A 27,520-nucleotide genomic window follows, 5' to 3' on the forward strand; every position below is an offset into this window, starting at 1 on the left:
GGAGTTAGAGCGGGGAGCCGGCTCGTAACCCTGATGCTGCAGAGCGCTGGGCTCGCTCACAGCTGGCGGCTGGACCGCCGTCCCTTCCAGCGCATCTGCGTTCAGGGGGCGGGAGCTCAAACAGTCCGGGTTTCCTTTACCGGGTGGCGATGCCCCTCAACCTGATGCGCTTTTCAGCCGGAAATGGCACGGATTTCCCTCATCTCCCACCACAGCACAGGTCATACTCGGACGGCTGTCACGGGATAGCATGCAGTTAGCAGCTCGGATGCAGGAATGATTCACCTCCGGAGGCTGGAAGCTGAATATCCCATCGGACAGGATGTACGAGGCACGAAGACTCTGCGCAGGTTCAGCCTTCCCGAGAACAAGCCGTTATGCGTATGAAAACCTGGACACGTTTCACCAGATTAATACTGATTTTTGTGATGTTACTGAGCAAGGAGCTGCAGCTGTGCTGGCTGCCATTCCAGAGCTGGAGGCTTCCCACCTCAAAACCGAGGGAGTCGCCGTGGAAGCAAACCACACAACTCTCATGTTGGAAGGAACCAGAGGACATTAAGAACTGGTAAAGGGCAGGCTGCGAACCTCAGCTTCCCCGCTGCCGACCAGAACGCCGTACTGCTAGCTCTGGCACTCACAGCCCAAGACAACTCACACAAACGTGGTACAATCGGCTCCAATTAAACAAGCGACATGCAAAAGATGCCGTATTTCCCCTCCAGCACTCTTGGGAACAATAAGCCCACATTCGAAAGCGATTTAGAAACCTCATGAAATTGAAAGTAATCCCAACTGTCAGTGCCCTGCCACCACGGTTGCCAGATGCCTTGATCTACAAGGCTAAAGACTTCAACCTGTCAAAAACTACGACGGGTTCCAGCAGCTGAGCATCCCTTTCTGGTCGCCTTTTGCTTGCCAGATGCCCTTGGGCAGGGAGAGGGCTGAGGCAGTACATGCCAATATGCTCTGCTGGGGATACAACAGCACCAGCTGCGAGGGAAACGGCAAACCTTGACCTCATTTCCAGAACACCGAGACGGCAGCGAGACTCGAGAGAGGCACCAGGACGACAAACCCAGCCCCCGACCCATCACACCCCGTTGGAGCGCAGCTACGTCTGCGCTCAAGTGTTTTCAGCGTCACAACCGAAAGTGCTGGACTGAATTTCATCCTACAGCAAGGAGGTGACAAAGCTGTTTGGCCAGCGGGTGGGAGGGTTGGTTTGGCTTTCCCCCCCCCAAAAGGAAGCTTAGTTGCTCCAGTACTTCTGTCCCTTCCTCCCACAAAAGGTACCGCGACAGATTTAGGATTAATCAAACAAGGATGAAGTAATCCATTCATGGTCAGGGTTTTACACACTAATACTGCCAAGTTTGAGTACATACATGAACCCCTCCCTCTGAAATTACCCCGACTGCTTCAACAGAGTTGTCGTAGGAGGTATTTCCCGAGGAGAGCCACACACCCAGACACCACGTTTGGCAAATCTGACCCGACACAACGTCCCTACGGAAGAGCCCCGTCGGATCCCTTCCGACGGAAAACTGGAAACCTGGAGGAGTTTAAGTACCACCTAGCTGTCCTACAATGACTTTTGACTCAGGTTAGTAACCACAGAAGCCCAAGAGACAGTTCAAGTGGATTGGGAGACACCTCCATCAGTCCCAATGCCGCTGGTCTCAATACCCAGGCTGTAGGTCAGTAAGGAAAAGCTGTGACCAAAAGGTGCCAATAGAGAACAGCTGAGTAACTCCGAAATCCCTGCAACCAACGTCAGGGTACCTCCCCATCAGGTTATCCTCCCCCTCCAGTAACAGGAGAACTGGCGAGATACACCCCCAGGCGCAAGCCCCCAGTTGTGCCCAGCACCTGATGGAATGAGGAGCCCGACGGGACTCTGCTAAGCGAAGACACCGAAGCACCAGATGCACACAGTGCTGCTCCCTTCAGTGCGACCGGGAGGGTGCCCTGTCTCTTCAAAAAAAGAGGCCAACACCCAGAAAACTGATCCACACCCGAGGAGCGGCCACAGGCAGATGCAAAAGCAGCTCTGACCCCAGCCACCGGCCAACCCCCGTGTCCCACTGACGGGGTCGGAAGGTGCCACAACACACGAGGGCCGGTGGCACCCAGGCGTGCTGGTGCGCCCAACGGGACGCGGGCGTTTCAGGTGAGAACGCGCTACGTACCTGTCAAGTCGGCTGCGTTCTCTTACGGCCGGGTCACAGTATTTTGACTCTGTCTCACTAGAGAAAACCTTAACAGCTCGGATACCTCAAAGCACCTGCTGAATTAAAGCAAAAGCTCTTTTACAACTTACTTGGGTTAGCAGAATTGATTTTCTGGAGCAAGAGAAAGGAAGAGCTATTAGAAAAACTACTCCTCAAGTCACAAGGGCCTACAGAGAACGAAACTTCTGTAAGCCAGCTGGGAACTCAATGAATACAGAGAAAGCAGATTTTCCGTGTACAGAGTGATGTGAAGACCGCACGCACTACACCCTGCTCCTGAGCCTGATCCTCCAATGCAGCCGCAAGCAAAGTGACAATCCCTCCTCCTCTGCCCTTTTGAAATCTGCCGGCAGCCAACAGACACGGAACGCAGTTCAAAGCCATCCAGGAATACTTTGGCTATCTTCAGAGCAAGGAGGCAAATACCCTGTTGCTCTGCTGTTATCCGCATCACAGCAGCGGGCAGGATCGCAAGGAGAAGTTTCATAGATGTCTCATTAGCAAAAGGGAGAAAAAAAAGAGGCGAAGGGGTGGCTAAGGAAGATGGACGGGTGCCAGCAACGAGCTACTAGCCAATCTGACTAGCCTATCTATCATCCAGAAGAGCAGCAACTTGGGGGGACCCCTGGATGAGTAGGATTCCAGTAGACTCCACCTTCAGCTCAATGTTTTACTGGCATGGAAATGGCTCAAAGTGGGACAGCACGGAGCAGATGCTGCCTGTGAAGCCTGTTGCAATCCAGGTCAACTGGTTTGCCTCAGTAATGTTTAAAAAAAAAATTTACAGTTTCTCCCCAATAATCAGGAGGCACAACTTCCCTTAGAAAAAGTCCATAGTGAATTAGGTCATTGGTCCAAATACTTGGAGGACAACTCTGATTTTCTGCAGTGACATGGCCAGAGCATCTCAGTTTCACATCTTCATATGGCAGGACCACGAGCGTGGTTTTAAGTAGTCCAGGAACGCGGGCTGCAACAGACAGAGAGACACTAAGTTAGTCACGGGCCAGCAGCACCAGCTGCGGTGCGGTCTGCTGACGTCCAATTTCCCTAACGGAAGGGAACAAACCGTATTTCTACACCCTGCAACCCTATTCTTATCCTCACTAAACAGCACGTGGAAGTGTAGCTCCAGCCACAAGCAGCTGTTTGCCTGCCACCCACGTTACCCCCAGGTCAGACACATCAGGCAAACGCTGAGTCTAGTAGCATCTTGCGTCAAGAAGCCAGTTATTTACAGAGGCAAACTCTTAACTGAGGAGAAACAAACTTTATTTTAAGTTTGTTTTAGAGTTTGCCTGAGGGTATCTTTGCTTAAAATTGAAATCAACTAAAACAGAAGGAAGTTTTATATGGAACAGAATCCGGTATCAAGAAAATGAATTACAAGCCAGAGGAAACACCAACAAAAACCCAAACTGACCATTTATAGGCAAGAAACCCTCACTGCCACCCACTCTAGCCTGGGAGAGGCACGACAGGCTCTGTTTCTGCAGAGTTAGAAAAGCTTCTCCTGGTCCCACTGGCCAAGCGCTGCAGTTCCATCTGCAGAGCCTGAACGGCCTAGCGTGCTCTCAAGTAGGGCCTTATGCCCTCAGAGATGCGGGAAATCCACCCTCGGTTTCAAGAAGTGAAATACTATCAGCACAGAGCAGCAATGAAAACCCTGTTGTCAGGCTGTTCCCAGACTAATCTCCCAAGGAAGTGACGCGGCACACTGCCAGAGAGGCTCGTGACATTTAACCTCTGCCCTGTCCCCACAGCAAGGGCAAGTCGCTCGCGCGGTCAGTTGTCCCCAGGCAAGACCCGTCACTCACGTTCTCCATGGGGCAGTACTGGCGGGCATACCACTCCTGGCTGTAGAGGCAGATAATGACACCTTGGCCCAGGAAGAGGGAAGTCCACATGATCACGTTCCAGATGGGCCCTTTCCGACGGTCGTTAAGGATGAAGTTGAAGACCACTGGGAAGAGGTGAAACGAGAAGCACTGTTCACAAAGCTCAAGAATAAAAGCTCAACAAATTTCACTGGATCTTTCCCTGCCTTCTCAGTCTCTGGAGCAACAGGGCTGCTCCATGAGGTCAGAACAGCGCAAGCAAATCTGATTATGCTTGGCAGCAAATACTGACTTGACTCTGACATTTCCTTCTGGTAACTGTGCCAACAAGCTGGCCCAGCTGTATGCCTCTGGGGATCCGTATTGCTTGTGTTACACTGGTGCCCGAGACACGCTGGCAGAGGCGGCCTGGAGTTTATTAGAGTCCTCTAACTCATTCAACTCAAACCCCAGAATGAAGCGCAAGAGCTCTAACTTCCAAATGGGTGTCACACGAGCAGCAGTATATCATACACAGCCCTCTTCCTCCCCATCAATAACTGGCTTGCCTAAGTCCCGAGCCTGCAGACCCAGTGCATGCATGGGTTTCTATCGGTCTACTGAGGTACTTCGCTGCAAAAATCCACCCACAAAGTTTGGACTCGCAATTGCAACTCTTGGACAAGAAACAGTTCTGTGTATTAGTGCCCGAAGAGTAATGGCACTGTTATCAGAAGGGCACAGCACGCTGGTTTAAAAGAGCCACAAAACTCACAACCCGCTCACACATCCTCTCCTTGGAACTTACTTCCAAAGCACATAAACAGGAAGAAGAGGACTGGGTAGAAGAAGCCGAAGCAGACGCTCAGAACGTATTCGTGCACAGCAGCTGACACTGTGAAGACCGACAGCATGGCTGCTGCTCTGCACTTCTTACCGAAGAACTGGAAGAGAGAAGAGCACCAAGTGTTATAAGCTATTCTGTATTTTTAGTATCCAAGCACAGCGTGAGTTCAGGCTGCTGAGCCAGTCCTTACACTCCTAAGTCTCGGATCCACACTGTGCACAGTAAGGACCTGGAAACTAGCAACGGCTCTCTAAAGCGTGGTGGTTACACAGAACAGCAAGACAAGACATTTCCGTGCTCCTCAGCAGACAGTGATGCTGTGTCTTGACAAAGGTACAGTCTTGCCCAATAGTTCAATGTTTATTAACAAAACGAAAGAATACACATGCTTGTAACTCACCCAAAGGAAGTCCCTATAGGCGTAGTAATAGAGCCAGTCGTGCACTACCACGTTCCAGGTTCGGTAGTAGTTTGCATAGGAAGTGGAATTCCACCAGTCCTGAAAGCACAGTTGAAAGACAATAAATGTAACTAAGCATAAAACACTCTTACAGGTCTTTTCTGGGAAAAATATTGAACAGAATAATAGCAAGCTAATATAACAAGGTGCACCATGAAATAATGCTTTTCACTGGACTTTCAACATTCTGTATGTCAACGTTCTGTTTTATCCCAAAATGCAGCGGCTGACATGACGAAAGAATAAGGAGCGTAACAGAGCTGCTGGGAAGGCCTGGGGGCAGCTTCTGTTGGAGCACAGGGTATATCCCTTCAAAACAACTCGGACTGCCAAGCAGAAATCAGATCTGTTCTACAGCACCGCAACTAACGTAAGCATAAAACAAGCAAAACTCTGTGGATGCTCTGTTTGGTAAAACCATCTTCCCTTTCCTCCTCTTTCATTTTCATTAGGGAAATGAATTCTGGAAGCTTTACAGAGCTTCCTTTACAAACTAACTCCTGCTTCTTACCTTGTAGAACATCCTGTCTGCAAAGCGCAGCATCTCAGCAAACGCATTGAGCCAACAGTGAAGGAATGCAAAGAAAACCAGGAAGAGTATGAGTACACCTAGAAAAAAAAGGCAGATTCGGACCAGTTTTGGAGCCTTGGGAGCAAGTGAATGCAGTCAGGACTGTTCTTACGGGCACTGACACAGACGAGCTCTGCACTACCGATACAGAACAGTATTGGAGTTCTCACCACACCACGTCACGCTTGCTCTGGCAGCAAGGCTGCCCCAGAGCCTAGAGCTTGGCTTTCCAGACAGTTAAAAACCAAACCCAAGCTTTTATTTTGTGCCGCTGACTCTGAAGTTTAACACCGTAAGGCTGAAGTCTGCCCACAAAACCACCTTTGCTGACCCGTGCCTACCACGAATGCATCTCATACCAAGACCGTCCCCTCCCTTCCGCCTCTTCCAGTCACCCGTGAATCCAGGGCTTACCTGGCAGAATGGAATTGAAGATGCAGAGGACCAGCCCTCGAAGATTGAAGGTTTCCTGACTACTGTTGCGAAACTGAGGAATGCAGAGTCTCACAAAGATGTAGTAGGCATAGAAAAGTGAACCAAGCACCTGGAACAAACCCAACAGTCTGACTCCGTGAGAGAAATGCACAGTTAACATATCACCACCTGACAGCTCTACGAGAGGAACAGCAGCTGCCAAAACATGTCAAAATAATTTATTTCACATGGCTGCTAATAAACTTCCTTAAGGATCCAGGCAGAAAGCAAGCCACAGCCATCTCTGGCACGCTGACAGCCAGGAGCAAAATCAACTTGTCTTCTACTACAGCAGCTGTAAGTGTCTCCTAGTCCTGTCAACTGAGAAGTTATGACAAAAGATTTATGCCAATGCCTGAGCAAGTGGTGAAAGTAGTACCCTGTGACCTGGGTCCAACATAAGTGCAGAAATCATTGAAAAATACTGTAGTTAAACCTAATTAGGAAAGCTTACTTTTCTTTTATCCCAAAGGATGTCTACAGGCCAAGCCACCTCAGCCCTTCTCTGGCTCACAAACCTTTCTTCGGGCAGCTGAGGTCAAAATGCAAGCCACCGCTTTAAATCTCCGCTTGCTGCAAGCCAGGTTTGCAGCCTCTTTTGTCAAGAGCAAGCAGCCAAAGGCATTCCCGTGCTTGCTCTTCACTTTTCTATTTTGTAATTGTTTTACCTTTTAGAACATGACTGCACTGCGTGACAGTGCAAGTCTCGATCCCGTAAAGCCAACACACACAAACACATCCACAAGCAGCTACTGAAGCTCACGCCCGGAACCACAAAGATCAGATCAACTTTGAGCTGAAATTAAGCACCGAGGCCTCCAGGCCTCACTATTTCAAAACTGGTGTGAATATCTGCAGACAGGTATTGTGATGCACAGCACAGCTACATCGGTGTAAAGAATAAGGGACAAAGCACTGCCACACACACACAGAGCTTTTGTTGGTAAGCAATGGAGTCTAAAGGCTCATTTAAGCAAGGATTTGCCGTTTTACCCCTTCAGACACAGCCATTAATGCACCAAAATCCCCGTTTCTTTTCTTTTAGTCACTAAAGAGTACTCTTTTCTGCCAAGTCCACAATAAATAAACAGTGATTTAATGCCAAAGGGAGAACTTTTTCACAACACAGTTTAGGTGATCTCTGAAAGCTGAGCTGCTCACCTGCGCAAACTTGGTAGCTACGTAGCCCCATCTTATCACGGGATTCCTAGGGAAAAAGAACGCATGTTATCACATCTACACAGCACCTCAAAGCAGCAGAACCCTCCCTTCCACTGATTTCACTGACCTATACCCTGAAAAACCCCTGATCTTTCCATTCCAGCTTTCTTAATCCCCTGGCATCCAACAGATGCCTGCCCAAACTGCTGGTTCCTCAGCTTTCAGCTACAGAGGGAGAACTACGGCAATTCCATAAATGGAAAAGTATCCGGAGGGCAGCATTATGCAATTATGTGGGAGGTGGTGATCTGCCCGATTATCACGTAAAGGATTGCTGACTCGACACTGCCAAAGTGCAGCCCAGCAAAGTACAGAGAAGTTTGGGAGTCGCCAGCTTTAAAGGCTCGGCCTACCTCCTCAGACTCAAGAGCCAGGCCTGCTTATTGGCACCAGGTCAACCTGCTGCAGCAAATGCGTATCGCTAGATATTCACCGGCAAGTTCTTGCGTTGTTTCGCTTCAAGTGCGCTTCCCAAAGAAGTAAAACCAGAATGGTAAAGCCAAAATCCTCTTAGTGTTGGAGTGAGTTTTCATGGTCAAGTCCTGCCCTTGCCAGGTTACGGACTTAAGCACACCTTTGTGAAAGCTCCAAGGCTTAAAATGAATAAATCACATGAGGGAACGCGTTATGCTGGCCTCAGATTTTAGACTAATGTTCTATCGGTGTTGCTCACGTTACCTGGGATAGTTGTCTCTGTAGATGAGGGTGGGAGCAAAGAGGAAGTAGAGGTACTGAGAAATTCTAGGAATAGGGACTGTGCCTGGAAGAAGGGGAGAGAAAAGAAAAACACTGGAATCTTTTTGCTTACTGATGGTTTGGTTTCCCCTGTGCCCCTTCACAACACACTACCCTTATCTCAAAAAACACATCAGTCTGGAACACATCAGTCTGGTTTGGGATTTGCAGAGAATAAACCAAACAGACCTGCCCGATGGAGTCGCCCCCCACGAACCTTATCTCAAAAAACACATCAGTCTGGAACTAAAGGTTTGGGATTTGCAGAGAATAAACCAAACAGACCTGCCCGATGGAGTCGCCCCCCACGAAGCACAGTTACCAAGCCAGAGTGACTAACAGCAGTGCCGTGCTAACACCTCGACATCACATTTCCCTTCCTCCTAGGGAAGGAGCTGTAAGGCCTGTATCAATATGTGGGTTCATGTGCAGCTCCAGCACACCTTGCTGAAAGAGCTGCTGTGTTTCTACAACTGCTGTTGTTTCCACTACAGCACTGAACTGGACGTCTGCAGGCAGCCTCTGAACACTTTCTGCTGCGAAGAAATAAGGAGCTCTGTTGAAGACACACTCGACACAGATTACTCAGACCCGAGCAAGAGTCTAGCCCATTGCCTATAGCCAAATGAAAAGGTTCAAGGCTGAAATTATGATGCAGACGGCCAGCCTAGAGCTCCATCACCTGCCCAGCCAGTCACCTACTCAAGTCTTCTTTATCTCTTCAAGCCATGAGGCCAGCTCAAAGCAATGGAGGGAACACAGGAGCTGGTTATGCTCTGCTGCCAAAAGAAAGCAGGGCAAGTGACTCACTGGACTTGTCCTTCACAGAGGACAGGACTCTGGGTACATTCTCCCGGACAAATGAGTGAGCCTTCATAACAAGACGAACCTGTAAGACCAAGAGAACACCAGTTTAATAGTCTCCCTTTCTCAACTTCCCAATAAAGACAGGATCAAGGATTTTAGGGCAACACTTTCAACATCTTATTTCTCTCCAATCTAGCCCTTCTATGAGGAAAGGGCTGCTTCCTCTGCCCACAGGCCTGTTTAATGAATTTGAAACACTGCAAGGTGAAACAATGTTTCACAAGTTTTGACTCTGGAGAGTCAAAACACACCTCACTGACACACGCAGGACCACAGCATACACAAGGACTCATAGTCGCACCAGTAAGTCACTAACCAATTAACAGTGACTTAAAATTGATGCAAGAAGATTACCCTACCATTTCAATAGGCCAGTATGTTTCAAAGTGTGGAAACAGGTTCCTTGAGTTAGGTGTGATCTACAGTGATTACCGCTACGTCCGAGTAAGGTGGTGCCACACATAAATAGCCCCTAAAGGACCAGAAGGAGGGCTAGTTCCAGAGTTAATTCTTCAAGCCTACACTCATCTCTGACCACCCTTATTTTAACCTGATGGTCTGACCAGTCCTCCACACTCTTGCACCTTCCCCAGTAAAAGAAAATTCCACTTTCAATAAAGGTCTGTTTACAAGACAGAGACAGTTGCTTCTTGGGAACAGAAAGGGAAACAGGAACCACTTGCTGACTACGTATTTGCATTTTTATTGTGGTTTGTTGTTTGGGTGTGCTTTTTGGTTTTTGTCAAGAGGAATGTTACAGTTTCCTTGTGAACTATGGCACAACAGGTTCTTAAAATTCGTTTTAAGCATTTAGCATCCACAAGACAACTAGAAATAAATGGAATTTTAGCCTTGAAAGAAAACCCCACAGTGAAATCTTAGAAACAGGGTAAGAACACCTCAGGTGGTTTCCAGGTCACAATGAAGTTCACCGACTACTTTTTCTGCTGAGATCTGCTGCATGTAAGTCTGTCTCCAAGTCAAAGACAAACTTCATCCACAGCCCTGGCTTAATTTAATGAATAAAAATCCCACTTGACTATCCATTTGGAAAACAAAACTCAGTATATATCCAAAGATACTGGGTAGGGACCTACCTGTTCCAGTATTACAATAAAACGAGAAGCTGGAGGCAGCGCATATGACACAGCAATGTAGGTTGGTCCAAATCCGAGCCCAGCTGTTTGGAAGAGTGTGAACAACATCCCATAGAAGAGGGAGCGCATTACACGGTGGGGTGAACTGCAGTAGCCTTGGGCCCACCAGACAAAAAGGTTGTATGGAACGACCACCGTGGCACAGAACATGCACAGCCAAGTACAGAAGACGACTGGGAACTTCCCAAAAACAAAGACCAAGAGATCAAATCCTAGGACCAGCCTAGAAGGCACAAGGGAAGAGACAATAGTCATTGTCCATTGTTTCATTAGGAATACTTCTACTCCACTAAGTGGCTACAAAATACAGCTGTTTGACAGTCTCGACAGAAGTGACCGTGGCAGCTTTCAGAGACAGAGAGCACTGTCTGTGGCAGATTTCAGTGACCCCCCACAAGCACATCAGAAAATAAGAGATGAAGGACTCGTGCCATCAGCGCTGCCAGGCACAGCTTACCTTCAAATCCCACAGGGCTTAAGCACATCCTTAGTATCAGCATGCGCTTCAAGAGTACGCTCAAGCTCATCCTTGCTAAGAACAAGCATGTGACTAGAGGATCCACTGCTAAACCCAGAGCATTTGGGGAACACTCCCAGGACACCACCATTACATTAAGAATCAATTCTTCCCAGGACTTTAACACCTAAAGAGGCCTTTCCCTCACCTCTACAGGCATGAGGCATCTAGCACTTAAACCTAATTTAATCCTGCCCTGTGAAAGCTGTAGGCATTCCACATGGATTCTGTTTAGAAGTCATCCAAAAGGCTCAGGACCATTAGATGGTCAGTCCAAATATGCCCAAGTCATGTTCACCAGGTATTTTATTTCACTGATCAAGCTTAATATATAAGGACATGAATAAAAGGCTGTTCAACCGCACTGGCTCTCTAAGTCACCACAGCTTAAGCAGCCCTTCTGCTGTAGAGAGTACACCAACACGATTTATTTGTTCTGATGTGAAGGGTCACATCAAATGACCTTTGCAGGGATGCAAAGTGGATCCAAGTAGTGGACCTAGCATTGCTAGTGGACCTAGCAATGATGGTGGGTTGGGTTTTTTCATTTTTTAATGAAGCATTGAGAGAATCCAGCCTTATTAGTTAGAGGTAAATATCTGTTCTCCCCCAAAGTCCTCACGCTATTAAGTTAGGATCAGCTAAACAATATTCAATAGTGCAAGAGCCTGTTCTCACACCTAGGAAACAGGGACAACGATAACAATCAAGATAGAGCTCTGGTTTTGTACACTGAAGATCTGATAATCAGCAAGACAAACACGTAATCCTACTTGTGTACATGGGATACAGCTTGCCAAAAAGATACTATTTAAAGCAACAAGCAAGTGTGAGGAAAGCCGTCTTACACAATCTTGCTCACAACTGGCTAACAGCAAAGCACAGTCTTAACAGAGGCTGTGCCAGCATCCTTGAGCTCTTTTTTTCCCCCCCTCCAGGGGAAAAAAAAGTTCTATTTTTATTTAAGCACAAGCACAGTGTTCCAGGACTGCAATTTATAAACAGAGCAAGGACTGCCGAAGTATTTTAAGTTTTTCCGGAGTCCTCCTTCAAGCAATGCAAGCTGCTGAAAGCTACCGTTCCGTCAGATACCCAGCTACAGCAGCCCACGTTCAGCGATGAGCCCTCTCTTTTACCAGCCTTGTGAGGAACTAAGCACGTTAGGCCCAACTGTGTTGGCCATAATTCTCATGGCATACATCAGTCTGTAGGGTTTTCCTAACATCTTGCTACCGGATTCGAAGTGACCATATCCCCTCAACAGGAATTCCAGCATACATATTAAGTAGGACAAGTTGACAATAAGCAGTTTCATGTACCCCTTGTGCTTGTGAAGAGAGGATTTCCCAGCCCTGGACCCTGTCTTTCCAAACCATTCTTACCTTCCTTCGTCAATGAAGTCTACTAAAAGCGTGCTGAGGATGAAGACAATGAGAAGAGCGATGAACATGTGGTAGATCGTCCGGATGTGACTCACTTCAAACAGCTCACTGAGGGAGAGATTCAAACCCTATCAGGTCATTTGCATAGCGCCACACACCTCCAGTACTTCAGCTTTCACAGGGTTCCACCAAAGGTAAGATAACATCACTGCCAATCTGGGTGCCAGTCTACGCTGACACTTCTTTCCATTTATACTCAAAAGGATAATTAGCAATTATCTTAGTAGCAGTGAGAGGACTGTAATTAAGCTGTGTACTCAGGAAGCCTGCAAGCTTTAGCAGAGATGTTTTAAAAAGGAACAGAAAAGCTTCAAGGAATTAGTCCGCGGGCGTTTGAACGTAAGACTGCGGGTGGTAGTGAGAACACCCCAAAGCAAAGGCTACTTAGTTTGCCATCAGGGTATTTGGGTTTTTTTTGGTTTTTTTGGTTTTTTGGGGTTTTTTTCAGTCAATGTCGTGGCAAATGTGAAGTTGAGTTACTCACTCCAAGAGGGATCTCCTAGCAGAAAATACCTTCCCATGTTCTGGAGGGGCCCTCAAGGTCCTGCAAACAGAGAGAACAATTAAGACAAGAAAAGAAATAAGGCTTCCAGGAAACATAACCTTGTTATCGGAACAGCTTAAAACTGACTTACTTGGCTTTGTGCAGTTCTTTCTCCGAGCAGGAAGCTGGGAAGAGGGAGGCTGAAGATGAGGAATCCAGGAATGCTGATTTTGCCACCAAACTGTTGACAAACTCTGTGAAGTGACTGTCCACTTCCTTCATGAAAGCTGGCTTCAATTGCTGACAGCAAAAACAGAGCAGAAAATTGAATAACTCCCTAGATACATTTTTCATAAGATACTTATGTTCCTTTTTATCCTGCAGCAAGGTAGAGCAAGGCATCAAAGCATTCCTGTACCATCCACCAACAGCTGGAGCCACCTTGGACAAGATCGGGAGCTTATCCTGGCTTGTTCACGCACCTCAGGCCAGAGGACTTTGGATAACGTTATTCACCTCCACCAGACGCGACACAGAGGAGCAAAGTAAACACGCTGATCTTCATGTACGTGCCTGGAGTGGCAGGTATTTCATGTATTTTTATGGTGCCAAGAAGTTTGAGCTAAACTTCATACGTGAGCCCCAGAAAACATTTCTCAATTTTCACCGGAGTTACACCCTTAGCATACAAAACGAGTACAAGAAGTTTTATTTTTTAGCTCATCTAGTGTTACTGAGGGGAAAAAAGGACCTTTTCACACCTGAGGCTGAGCAGTCACTGTTGATGTTTTCATGCCTTAACGCAGAAGTGATCTCCATGACATGAGTGCAGGAAAACGGAACAGATCTCCCCTGCCACTGCTACCGCTGTGTGGATGAAGACTCTCACGTACCACTGAAGTTACAGAACACAGGAAATTTCCACTAAAGCAACAAAACATTGCTAAGCATTAATACTGAGCAGTGAGAGGGACAAAACTGGTAGGCGGTAAGACTGAAGTTCAAAACTCAGGGGATCAATCTCTCAGTGGAATCTCTGACACTCCCTTTCCTTCCAACAGCCTTATATAGGTTACCTTCTCTATTACAGTCAGTTGTGACAAAATGGTACCATCTGTAGCCTATTCGTATTTTTCATCTCTCATTTTATCAGACAAAGGCAACTTCTGAACCACCTGCTTTACCAGAGAGCTTAATTTCTAAAGATGCATGAAAAAACTTTGATGAGCTTATCCCTCTACAGTCTTTTTCTAAAAATGTACAGATACAGAGCAAGGAAAGGAGATAATCAGCTGTGGATAAAGCATAGGCCACCCTGGTCAAAGACTGCTTGCTTCACCTGATAAGTGTTTCTCTAGGAACGAAAACGTTACTTAACCCTCCTAATAAGTTACCCAAACAAGGTCCTGCACCTGGGTTGGGGCAATCCCAAGCACAAGGACAGGCTGGGTGAAGAATGGATGGAGAGCAGCTCTGAGGAGAAGGACTTGGGGTATTGGGGGATGAAAAGCTGGAAACGAGACACAAGCCAGCCGTGTGCGCTGGCAGCCCAGAAAGCCAACTGTATCCTGGGCTGTATCAGGAGAAGTGTGGCCAGCAGGGCGAGGGAGGGGATTCTCCTCCTGTACAGATTCTCTCTCTCCTGAGACCCCACCTGGAGTGCTGCGTCCAACTGTGGAGCCCTCAACATCAGAAGGATATAAAGCAGGTGGAGTGAGTCCAGAGGAGGCCACGGAGATGCTCCGAGGGCTGGAGCCCCTCTGCTATGGGGACAGGCTGGGAGAGTTGGGGGGTTCAGCCTGGAGAAGAGAAGGCTCCAGGGAGACCTTATAGCACCTTCCAGTGCCTGAAGGGGCAACAAGGAAGCTGGGGGGGATTTTTACAAGGGTCTGTAGTGACAGGACAAGGGGTAACGGGTTTAAATTGAAAGTGCGGAGGTTTAGATTGGATATCAGGAAGAAGTTCTTCCCAAAGAGGGTAGGGAGGCACTGGAACAGGTTGCCCAGAGAAGCTGTGGATGCCCCATCCCTGGAAGTGTCCAAGGCCAGGCTGGATGAAGCTTGGAGCAACCTGGTCTGGTGGAAGGTGTTCCTGCCCATGGCAGGGGAGTTGGAACTAAATGATCTTTAAGGCCCCTTCCCACCCAAACCATTCCATGATTACATGATTCATCTTCAAAAGGCAGACTGTAGAACGCTAAGATGTTTTCCTATTCCTTTCGTCTTGCCTAAAGACTAACACATGTAATTCACTCCTGTACTTTCCTGGCTGCAATACAGTTGGATCTGCTATTTAGACTCATAACATGAGCTTTCAGAGACCTGATCTCCCACACTCCAGATAGGTTTCAAACCAGCTGCATTTAGAGGAAACTGAACATTTTATTACTCAAAGTTACTTATTTTTTTATTACTCAAAGTTACTCGAGCTAACCCTCGAGTTCCTGAACCATAAGCCTCCCTAGAATGTCAGATCGCCATCATCTTCAGCACAGGAGATAGATTTGAAGTGATTTCTTGAAACTTGCCTAATTACACGTGTTTTGTCTTTTTATGCAAGTGTCTACTGGCAATATCTTTCTCTCCATCCTCTTGACTGGGTTTTTTCAAGTTTGCATCCAGATTCAAGGCCCAAGTCCTTCTGTCAACTGTATATTACTTCAGCCTTCCCACTGATCAGCTGCTGAAGAAACACGTTTCCCTGATCACCTTCAGAATTCCCAACTGCAACCTCCTTTCTCATCTTTAGAGCTGAGAATGAACAAAACCAAAGAAATCCATTTTCAAAGAGGGGGAAAAGAAACAAAAAAAAAAAAAAAAAAGAGTCTGGAAGCTGTGCACAGAAAGGCATTTGTGACACTTGAGCACATTTGTCAGTAGGTGTTTATGTTTCAGCGCCTATTACGCTAGGGAATGCTGGAGCAGCATTGTTTTCCCTAAAAAGGGAACAGGCACAAGGCCTAAGAAAAGGAAAAGCCAGGTAACAAACAGGGTGCCAGCTCTAAGCTGCAGCAGCAGCAGGTTTGTCTCTCACACAGACCTTTTTCTACAGCTATGATTTAAGGCGTCTGACTTCCACTGATGGATACTTGTCATCCATGGTACAGCCTTAATTTTCCAGGCATGCTTGGATTGATTTTATACAGTAGACCCAAAACAGACTAAGCTAAAAAGACCTCATTAGAAGCAAAGCTTTTAGGCTAACAAAACATATTAATAGACAATATATTCTTACCAAATCGTACTGTCTAATGGGACAACAGCCAAGCAAGTTTAACTCTCTGACAGGAAATAGAAGAGAAACTGAAGCTAGACCATGTAAACCCAGAAGACCCTGAACTCAAAGATGCACCAGAACACGACACTCCTCCTGTTTCAGAGTGGTTGGATCCAGAGAGATCTCAAACAAATCTGCAGGAGGGGAAGGAGCAGCTTAATATTTAACTTCATAAAACCCATTTTTCCCCTATTTGGCAGCTGCCAATATAGAATAAACAGGCTACACCAATGCTTAATGAAACAGAAGCTCTTAGGAGCTGGCTACACTTACATACTGCTGTTCTGGGAGGCAGAGGATTGTCTCTTGCAGAGATGTGGATTTGTTCCTTCCAAAACAGAAGTAGTTAGTTGAGTACTTTGGAAGTGCAGCCTGCAGCAGAAGACACCAGTGCTCTCTGGCTCAGCCTGCTTTTACAGCACACACACACATATCACTACCAAAAAAAGGCAAATAAAAATTCCTGCTTCTCTTGGAGCACTCAAATTCCTCCGCCAAACAAGGCCAATTGTCATTTTATTTAAAGATTGTCCCCTTCTTTTCCGCCCAATTGCTTCTCAGCAAGGGTTGAGCAGACATTATTTCCTTAAACTACCTTTTCCCTTTACAGCTAGCACTCTGCTGAGTTTGCTTCCTCCTGATACGAACCCCCCAAGGCTGACATCAACATATGCTTGTGTTTGGACTGGAAGAGGAGAGTTCAAGTTCTCATTAGATTAAATAAAATACGATATAACCAGAGCACAAACCTTACAGCAGTTGCAATTCTGTACAAGAAAACTGCACAGCATATCACACTATGTTATCAACTATCACTACTGCCATTCAAAGGGCAATCTACTTGAGCAACTGCCAGAGAAACTGTTAGTGCTCAATAAGCCAAGCGCATGCTGCCAAAGACATGAAACATGAGAGAAAGCACCTCCCAGCTCCCCTTTGACAGAACACAGATACAGACAGCTTGGTCGTGCTTCCGCCAGAGAGCAAGTTTCCTAAAGTAAGCTTGAAGTCACAGACACGGAACCAGGCAGGTCACTCAGCTGTCACCATAAAGTTTTAAACAACACAGTCAGGCTGTGACAACACTGAAAAGGGGGGGGGGGGGGGGGCAAGTATGAAATGAAAGCTATGCCATAAAAAGCAGAATCTGGCCAATAATTGATCAGAAGACAGAGAAAGCTGAAGAAGTAACCCTGTAGCTTACTTGTACTGAGAAAGCTGCAAGAGTTCCCTTGCTAAAACGTGCTAACGTCCAGCCCCAGTCAAGGGGCAGAATGCACCATTCTCACCTCAGTTTACCCTAAACAAAGGACTGGATTTTCAGACTGGACAATGGATGTATGAAGGCATCCTAATTGAAATAGCCCCTAACACTCACAAACACCCTTTAAGTTAGCAGGAGTTGTCACTGATCAGCACTTTTGAGAAGTTCAGCACCTGTCCAGACAGGTGGTGATCACCTGGTGATCAGGTCAGATGCCTGTCACCAGACAGGTAAACTGCCATCCAAGCTTTTGTTCAGTGGTTCACACAACAAAAGGCCCAAGCCCACCAGGAATTCTCAGGAATTTCAAGGCAGATGTAGGTTTTTACTTAGCCTTGTGACTATGACTGTAGCTTTGACCCACAGTAAGAAAATGTGCAGACTGCCAAACTCAAGGTTTAAAACTTGGACTCCCCGTGCTTTGGGAGAAACTTTAGTAACTGAAGTGGCACTGACCCTGCTGTTTTTCTTTCTTTTTGCAGATAAGAAATCACTTTGTCTACAGACTCGCGTGCCTCAAAGCTGGTGGCCAGAAAAAGATTTATAAACAAGAGACTTTCCTGAGGAAAGAAATCCAAGATCAATTTGTCCCCTTGCACCCAGTGTTCCCTGGAACTTGAAACTTGCAAAGCTACACGTGCTTAACAGTCAGAGCTCTCTGGTGCAAGCATCTGCTGCCAACGTAGTGATTTACAGTGGCTGTATTGGGCTGCAGAGAAGAAAAAAAAAAAAAAAGAGATGAGGCGTGCTCTATCTTGTCCTCATTAAGAACGACTTAAAGACAACATATAAAACAAAATTCAGAGCTGACTAACCCTCTAATGGGCTGAATTTTTGACATTTCGGCATAAAAAGCAGTACAGCTTTTGCAGAAGATTTAAATACACTTCAGTTATACTGTTGTAAGTTACACACCACCTAGAGAGGTCAAAAAAAACCCCATTCACACAGAAAAACATCTCAAAGGTGTAAGATACCTTACTCTGTCTCCTAAGTACCCACTCCCTAATATTCACGAGGTCGACACAATGAAGTTACTTCATCTTTACCCTGGAACTCTCTACAACAAAATGAAGCAAGAGCCAGGACGATTTGCCCTGGCAAACACGTGTGCTACAGAACAATGGTTAACAAGGAGGGTGCAGTTTGTTGTTAGCTAATCTCATTTAATTTGGTCATAAATCACCTTAACAAAGCTGATGTTGGAACTAACCCCGTGCTGGTTTTTTTCAAGGATATTGCTCACTGACAAAAAGAGTGGGAGCAAGGCTCAGGAAGGTCATCACCACAGAAGGTGTGGGATGCAGGTTAGGTGCTACCCATAAGTCAGATAGCAGGAGACTGAGCATTCTGAAGACTAAATATGCAAGCAGGCTAGCTGATAATCCCACTGCCCAGAGTTAGTGGTGAAGGAAGTTCCAGTTTATTTACAGGTCTCAAAGTTCACTCTTATCTTCGGACTTCAACCTAGTGGGGTCAAATAAGACAGAACAGTGTTTGATAATAGTACCCTCTTTGTGCAAAGTCAGAGGAAAGGAGGAGGAGAGGAAGAAGGCTGTATAAAAGCCACTGCACTCAAGCGGTGACTGAGGGATATTTATGTTCCAGGCAGGACTACGGACTCTCCAAGAGACATTCAGGGTCAGTTATCCCGCTCCTCCCCACAAGCAAGTATTAGAGTATATTTACCTCAGCTTCTGCTATTAGCTGCATTTTCCTTGTTACCACATGGTCGACATCAACCCGGCCTAAGGAAGGAAAGCAAATATTTAACAGTTGCATCCTCAGTGATGCGAGCTGTACATCTGGAAACACAGAAAGCATGACACGCAGTAACTCAGTCACTGATTTTTTCATTAGCCCTTCTGACTTCTAATAACGTCCCAGTAAATTCCAAGCTAAGCTGCAAGAAGTCTGTAAGCTATGACCAAGTATTTCAAACAGCCATTTAGGTTCACAGCTCTATAAGGCAGTCAACAGCTGATAACACGCCGGGTTTTCGACAGTTTTATTTTCCATCAGCAACTCTGCAAATCTTCAAGGTCCCTAAACACATTCAGCCTTGAAGCAGCAATTGGATATGACCTTCTAAGGGTTGCTCTAAGTGTGCTTATCTTCTATCAGAGTTTTATCTTTCACACAGTGAACTAGACATAAGATTAGGTTGTCTGGAGGTCTCTACATTACCAACGGACAGAGCAGTCAAGTCATGACTATCTAAAATAAAGCAAACAGCTCTGAAGACAGGCTGAGTGGCAAATTGGAAGGTCATCCTGTATTCAAGCCTGGCTACTCCCACTCCGTCCATCCCCCAGGAGCACTAGCCATCAGTCTGACTGTATTCTTCACTATGTTTCATCACTTAAGCACACAGTCAGGTCTAACCATGCCATAAACACCGCCTGATTTTGTCATTACTAATGCCTTTTGCTGCTATGCAAAGCCTCAAATGGTGCCTTTCTTTTGCATAAAGAACCGTGCACATCTGAGATGTCTCTATTACACCCAGCAGAACATACACAAAACAGACATTTCAGACTAATTGACGTAAGACAAAGCTTGCCTCCAATGGTTGTAGTGCCGACAAACCAGGCAGTGTTTTACTACTACGAACTACAACACAGAACACTTAAGTTCCTTAAAACAGTCTTGCACATGAAGGAAAAGCAAGATTAAAGCAGCAACATCCACCCCTCAAACACCAGTTAGGGTGAAAAGATAGCAACAAACTCTGCCCTGTGCATGTCCCTTGGCAACTGTACTACCTTACACAGCAACACTTGGCCAGCATTACAACTTCCACATACAGGTCCTAAGACAACACCACCCCTTTTACAAAAAGAGGGCACTGAATGGATTCTCTAGTAACTCTTCCAGAGAGGCATGAGCCAACAGACTGCAGTAGAGGAGGCAATGTTGTGCTGCTGTGATGAAAGGACAGATTCATGGCAATATCACAGTCCACAATGCAGCATCCCCGTCTTATCCCCCTTATAGACACACAGCACAGCAGGTTGTTTTAACATAAACAAGTGCTTCTGTGGTGCATGCTAGTCTGAGGGTCCTCTTACGAGCACCCACTTGTAGGAAGTTTAGTTAGACCTGCTTCAGAGGTAACTCCAAATACTGGAGAAGAGTTAAGTGAAACAAGACACTTTCTTCAATGAAGCTCTGCTCATTTAGCATCAATCCCTGCCCTGCCCCTAATCAAGCAGGAATATGGGTTGGTTCTTGTCTGTAAAAACTGCTACACAAGCTATTGAGTTAAGAACACACCAGCAACAACAGCCTATTACTTCACAGGCTTGTAATGCAACAACCAAGGAGACTGCTTAACACCATGATTTTTCTGCATGCAAAGATCAATTTCTATAAAAACAGAATTCCTGGTTGCTAAGCATCTCACCTCCAAGACAAACAAATTGCCTCAGCATTCAAGCTCATCTTGCTGTTAACCTGCCAAACAGCAGCAGTTTGGAGAACAATTAGAGAGAAGAGTGCAAGATAACCCTAGAGAGCCCCTTCTCCCACTCAGCTTGTGCAGTTTGCTGGTCTCAAATGGATTACGCTCCTCTCCCTCGATAAACTAAAAAAAGAAAATCAAGTTGTTCCACAAACTGCAGAACTGTATCCCCTTCACATCATCTCAGTGGCTCTACTCCCTCACTGCCCCACACCACAACTGTATTCGTAACCCTTCTGGCCATTACTACGGTGCTAAAAACCACCTTGTGCCCTCCTGCTAATGCAGACCAGAGCAAGCTGTTGAGCTCAAAGCACAACTGACCTTGCCCTGAAGAAAGGTAAGGATTGGCATTGCTGCCAATCTTCAAGATTACCTAAAGTGTGATTGAAGCTGTCCAACACAGCCAAAGAGGACAGGACACACGGGGCTTAAAGACTGCACGATTTCCTTGGTAAGCTAAGCAAAAAATAACCACTGCTTTGACCACGTATTTCCTGTCAGACCCTGCATTTGAAGCCTCAAGTTATTATAACCACCCAGCAGTGGCTTGCTTTAGAAATAAAACACACTCTGACTTAGAAGGCCTTAAAAATGGATAATAGTTTTACAGATACCTAACATACAGCTTTAATAGCTGTACAGAAACGAGGCCAGTCTCTGACCTGCTAACGTAACTGCCAAGTTACACGCAGCGTCCCCTCCTGTCACTTTATTCACCAGTGTGTGCACGCACTAGAAACATGGCATCTTTTAAAAGACTTCAAAATTAAGACCTCCATGACTTTAGCATATGCATCTCATAGAACATCTGTAAGCTTGTTGCTTCTTTTCCAGAAGAATGTCCTGTAGAAAACCCACCCCAAACAAACTCTTTCTGCTGTGTTCCATGACCCCGTAAACTCAAGCTGCGTCACAAAGTAGATACCAGAGAACACAAACTCATCATCTTCTTCAATTACTCATCTTCTGTTGTGCAAGCTGTACTTAAGTTGTGTGAGGTCATTCAAGAAGGGAACCATCACCCTATTTTGAGTCTAAAAGGAATCACGCACTGCTGAGAAGTCCAAATCTTCATTTTCCTTTCACACTGAAAATAAAGGCTGGATACCCCTGTGTCATTTGGAGATTGCAACACCATTACAAAACCAGACTCAAGTCTGCACAAGACAAGCAAGATGGGATACGCCTTAAGAAAGTGGGAAATACATTGGAAGTCAAAAGGAAGAATATCTTCCTCGAAGGCTACTATGAAATAGCAGCCAATTTCACAGGAGACTGAAGCAGGGTTTGCTTGGGAAGAGCTCTGCTCACAGGCACAAGTTTTAACTTAATGGGAGTTGCATTCCCTTCCCAAAGGCTGACCTTTACCTGGCTGACCACTTGTGTTGGGCTTGTAGAGACTGATCCTTGTAGGACTGACACCTCTGCACAGCCCAAACACAAAGCAGGTCCCAAAAATAGTAAGAAAAAAGAGCAATTTAAATGTAAGCCTGGTTTCCATAGGAAGCCAGACTAGTGAAAGATCACCAGAAGATTGAGAAGATTAAGAAAGGTAGTTTGTAAGACTTTGAGATATTCAAGTTGCTCAAGTTTTCAAAAAGAAGCAGCTTTCTCAAAGGATCTTGCTGTCCCTTTTTCAACCTTCTCTTGTACATGAGATGGGAAGGGAAGCGTCCCACTCATGATCTGTTAGTGTTGCAGCTTGGGATCCAACAAAACCAGCTTCTACCTAGGACACTAGCCAGCACTCTACTAAGCAAACCCTCAAAAATTAACTGTGTTAAAAAGCATTCATTTCATTTAACCGCTACAGTCTGTAATTACCACCACAGGCACAAGTGGGAATAACTCATTTGAGTAAAGCCGTGGCTTGCGTGCAGCGTTACGGTTCCAGCCTGCAGCGAATGAAGCGGCTGGCGGCCCAGCACTGAGCCACTGCCGCTCACGCTGTTACTGCACTGTGGCAATAAGCTTATTACTGAGCAGTGAACAACCCAGGGAGACTACTGCTACCTAAATCTCCGCACAGCATTCAAGACAAAAATGCCTCTTCACAGAACAGCATAGGAACAATCTTCAGTTTATTGCCACATGCACTTCAGAAAACTAGACATTTCTCAGAACCACCAAGCACACTGCTCACAGTTCAGCATTCCCCCCTAACGATGTCGGGATCTCTTTAGCTTCAGCATCTTCACGGAAAGTCATAAACTGTACCAAATATCACCCTTCTCTAAAAGGGTTGTAAAATATTACCTTTATTATTTCTTAATCTGACAATTTAGCATTCAAGAGGTTAAAATAAACATAGGCAGAAGGATTTTATTATTGTCAGATACCTGGATTCAAAGGCTCCCACTCTAAAAAAACAATGATGATGTTATCTGAAGGAAAACAATGTTAAAGCCAACCTAGTGCAAGGCTACTGTAATGAAGGCTTGCATATCTGATATAACACCTGTTAATAATTTGATGCTCCTAAGGTTCTTCTGACTTGTGGTAATTTATTTGGCCACCCAGCAGATAGTAGCAAGTGATGACTAGATTGCTGGCAGGGCTCAGCTGATCTGCTTTAAGAACACACAGTACACAGGTCACTGTGCTGCAGTGGGGCAAGGAATTCAGTTAACAGGGACATGGGACCCATACAGCCTCTTTGCCAGCAGGAGGAAACACCAGCATTCTCTGCATCATGCCAGCACATCTTCACAAGAAACTGCTCAGCCTTCACCAAACCCAGGGGTTGCAAAACAGGAAAACGCCTAAAATTACCAGAATCCACCTAGTTTCAGACAAGACAGTTGTTTGATCCATCTCCCTGAACCACATCCAAGAGACACGAGTCCAAAGAGCTTAATCCCAAATTCACTAATCCATAAGAGACAGCCCATTGATGGTATGAACCCTTAGTGCTGTGAGTCAGAGAGCAAACCCTAAAGCTTTCCAAGTGGCTCCCTCTTTCAGAGCTCCCTCCTCCTCCACCCAGCAGTAGGCACACACAATTCATGCAGCGGCATGAACTTTTGCACCGAGAATGATCAATAGTAACCCCTCCACCAGAGATAACAACCCCTTTCTAAGGCCAGCATTACCAAACAGGCTTACTCACACCAAAGAAACATCACATGGCTTGTTTGCAGATCAGTCTCCAGAGATACTTGTAATCCTCCTCTGATTTCTGAGGGAACAAGGGAAGACTCTGAAATCATGAGCTGACTGTTCTGAATGGTTTAATCGTTGCATTTCAGAGGCACTCAGGCACATGCTTAAGAGCCACGTCCTCTCTAACCTTTTAAGATCTCCCCATGCAGATTCTGTGATGCTCATTCCAGGTTCCTGCAACCGGTACTGCCCAATATCAGTAGCCCATGAAGCAGTTGTATATTTACGTATCTCCACCTACAAACACACAAGACTAATCTCATTAAGGAAGGCCTGGCTTTTGACAGGGGATTATTGCTGCTCAGATCACCTGCTGACTCTAGGCCAGGACCAAAGTAGTTGTTTAATTATGACACTGGAGCCAATTCAAGGAGGAGACGAGATATGACATTGAAGTTCAGCTACTCTGTCAAAGCGAAATCAAAGGCTGAATGATTACAAGATACAAACACCTCAAGAGATGAAAGAATTCTTCAGGCAATCTCAAAGCTATGAATATTTCCACGTGGCTATAAATTTGGGGGTACCTGAGTACAAACTATTCAGCCTTGGAACACAAGCAATGCGGCAGTTTTCAGAGGCATTGATTAGGCAAGAGGAAAATAACTATACAAATAGAAGAGTTAGACCTATTGTAGCTCTAAGGCCAATATATGGATTACAATTATTCCTCTAATTACAGTCAGATCAGCCAATGCATTTGACTTTTCATTAAGAAAGGATTAATTGCCTAGAAGCTTCTGTATAAAGTTCACACACCTCTGGAAACAAGTCAATTGGCCCCTGCCACATTAACTCCTAAGTTCAAAAGCAGATTGTGTTTGCTCATCAGGGAGGATCAAGGGTGGGAAATCACATTAGCGATTTAGTCTTTCTACAGAAATAATTGCTACAAAAAGACACTACATATTTACGTGCATACAAGATACTGTCTTGACCTGGCTGGAATCCTTTGACTGCAATAAAGATGCGTCTTGTCTAAAATTCAAGACAGCACGTTGAAATATTAAGAGGATGTTGCCAGACACAGCAGCCTCACACTGCCTTTCCATGTACCAGGACTAATGCCGCAGGAACAGCTGTTCCGAAGTGAACAGCTAGGAGAAAAGAAAGAGAAAAGAAGCCTATGGCTATTCCTTTTGGGAAATTCTTCCACCTCAGCCGTGCTTTCACAGAAAGCCCTACCTACTTACATTAACATACAGGACCACGTGAAGAGGCCACTCTGTGGTCAAGCATCAGACTCCTGTCACCTACCTCCCTGTGGCATACCTGTTGTCCCCATCACCGTGCTGAGCAAGGAATCTGCAAAACCCGACAACACTTAAGTCTTTGTGACACTTCTGCTGAAGTGGCAGCAACCTGGGAAGGTAAGAGGCACCTAATGATAACTAACCCAGATTCCTCCCAGCTGTCCTCGCTGTTCTTCACTGTAGGTTGTACTGTATTACACCATGCTGCGCTGTTCTGAGCCGACCCACCAGGTACAGTACACTTGTAAGAGCTCTACCCTAGAATGCTTACTTGCTACACACCTGCAGTATCTCACCTGCAGTGACATTATGCCACATCTCAGAGGTATTTAAATGAAAGGCTTTTAAAGACAGGCACACCCACCTATCAGTGCTAGTTATCACAGCTGTATTTATTCTTTACCCACAAGCTTGTAAGAACCCAAATTCATGCATAACAGTTAAGGTGTTTCCATAGATAATGGGGTAGAAGTCTGCTTCTAAACTCATCATAACTGTTCGTCAGTAGCCATTAACTCCCTGCAATTTTCTAAAACCAGCATTAACAGAACAGTCCCATCTGAGTCAATTAAAACAATGGTACCACCAACAGTTTGAAATCCCAGTTCTCCTAGCAGTTTGTGGGATAGCTTTCTCTCTAATGTTTGGTTTTTTTTTTTTTTTCAAGAAGAAATCTGACTTATCCTACACTTAAATTTGCTCCAACTCCCATTTCAGGTGAAATCAGCACTATGAAATGGTGACAATACTCTGCAGCATACCACTAAGAATAACCTCCTTGAATCCCTGCACCAGGGTTTTGGAAGTTATGCTCACATAGCACACTGTGATACACTAGTTCAGCTTTTTGCTTATTCCAACTCCCAGTGAGAAGAGAAACAAGCTACAATTTCACTGCTAACCTCTGTATCACTGGGCTGGAATGTGATAGAGCACAACACAGGAATTGAGACGGTCACAGCATCCACCGACAAAATCACTCCAAATGCCACGCAACTGTCCCTGCAACTCATGGAACAGGACATATGCAGCAGCGACCCTTCCACAAAGCCAAGGACAAGGCACAAAATAAACGAACACAAACCCAACTGTTTACTGTTCCATTACACCTTTTAAGGCAGCCAAGGTTGAGACTAGATAGAAGGGAGCTGTGACGACATGAAGACAGCCCCACAGGAGCAGAGAATCATTCTTTGTGGCATCCCACCCCCATCTGTCTATCAGGATGGATGCACCAGCTTCGCCTGGTACGCTAAAGTTCCTTTCGTTCAGTCCTAAGGAAGACACATGCTTAAAGCCTGTAAAGGAGGCAAGACTAAATCCCCAGAAAAAGCATTTACCAGGATTACTCAAAACTGGTGCCAGTGCATGTTGACAGCATTTACAGCATTAAAGCATCTCCTCCTCATCACACACCTCTCTCCCGTGACAATCACTTTCTTCACCTCTAGATCCCCGTAAGCACTGCAGTACACAGCCCCCGAGGGAAAGTTCTGCAGGACAGCACTCCAAACAACTTAACCTGCTGAAGAAGTGCAGCTGGCACACAGGGAGCTCCATCCTTCTATGGGCAGAAAAACTGAAGTGAAACATTTGAGGAGACGCCGTGCCAGAGATGCAACTAATCCCCAGCGAAAGTCTCACCATTGCTTGAGTTTTGGAACGACCTCTCGCCGTCAGGTCTCCTCTGTGTTTCTTCATTCTCTGGGGTCTTGTAGGTTGTAGTGGAGCCAGACTGGCGCTTTCTCACACAGTCTTCACCTGCCATTGTTTCCTAGCTGGACCAGAAAAGGATAGCAGACAATTAATGACAAAAGAAACTCATGCACTCTTTACATGGCTCAAGAATAATTTTACATAGCCTTCTACAGTGTAAAGTTAGACTGTCCTCCCTCCGTTATGAATTCAGAGCAAGGGTAGGAGAAATTAAGCACACGCTTGTACTAGTCATTTACTGTGGATCACACAACTCTCCCTTACTACAAGCAGTGAGGGAACAAAGTAACCAAGCAAGTTCCCCCACCACTACCAAAACATCTCCCCACAGCTTCCTCCTTTCCCTCACAGACATCTGAAGTATTTAAAAATTACTTAAGCCTTTATGAAATCTTTAAAAAGTCCACAAAGCCCTGGAGAACGCTTTCCAATAGTCAGACAGCAAAATCTGTCTTTCGAGAGATCTGGCAGGTTTGCTTTGCAGCATTACCCACATTATTTTGCCTCAGTCAAGCCCCTTCCTGTCAAGTCTTCAGTTCTGAGTGAAAGAGCTGCTT

General features: G+C 45.8%; 1 protein-coding gene across 1 annotated transcript; it reads right to left on the bottom strand.

The window, feature by feature from the left end:
- Window positions 1-3,147: 3,147 nt before the first annotated feature.
- SOAT1 (sterol O-acyltransferase 1) lies at window positions 3,148-27,029 on the bottom strand. Its single transcript, XM_010160394.1, has 15 exons — window positions 26,892-27,029; window positions 19,056-19,114; window positions 12,978-13,126; window positions 12,827-12,886; window positions 12,283-12,390; window positions 10,324-10,606; window positions 9,170-9,248; window positions 8,303-8,384; window positions 7,565-7,610; window positions 6,344-6,473; window positions 5,870-5,967; window positions 5,299-5,397; window positions 4,860-4,995; window positions 4,052-4,197; window positions 3,148-3,204 (listed from the first exon to the last, which is right to left on the bottom strand). The coding sequence occupies exons 1-15, from the start codon at window positions 27,013-27,015 to the stop codon at window positions 3,148-3,150; spliced, it is 1,656 nt and encodes a 551-aa protein (XP_010158696.1). The 5' UTR covers window positions 27,016-27,029.
- Window positions 27,030-27,520: the final 491 nt, after the last annotated feature.

Source organism: Eurypyga helias, unplaced genomic scaffold (genome assembly GCF_000690775.1).
Source record: "Eurypyga helias isolate BGI_N326 unplaced genomic scaffold, ASM69077v1 scaffold30751, whole genome shotgun sequence".
NCBI classification, from domain to species: Eukaryota; Metazoa; Chordata; class Aves; order Eurypygiformes; family Eurypygidae; genus Eurypyga; species Eurypyga helias.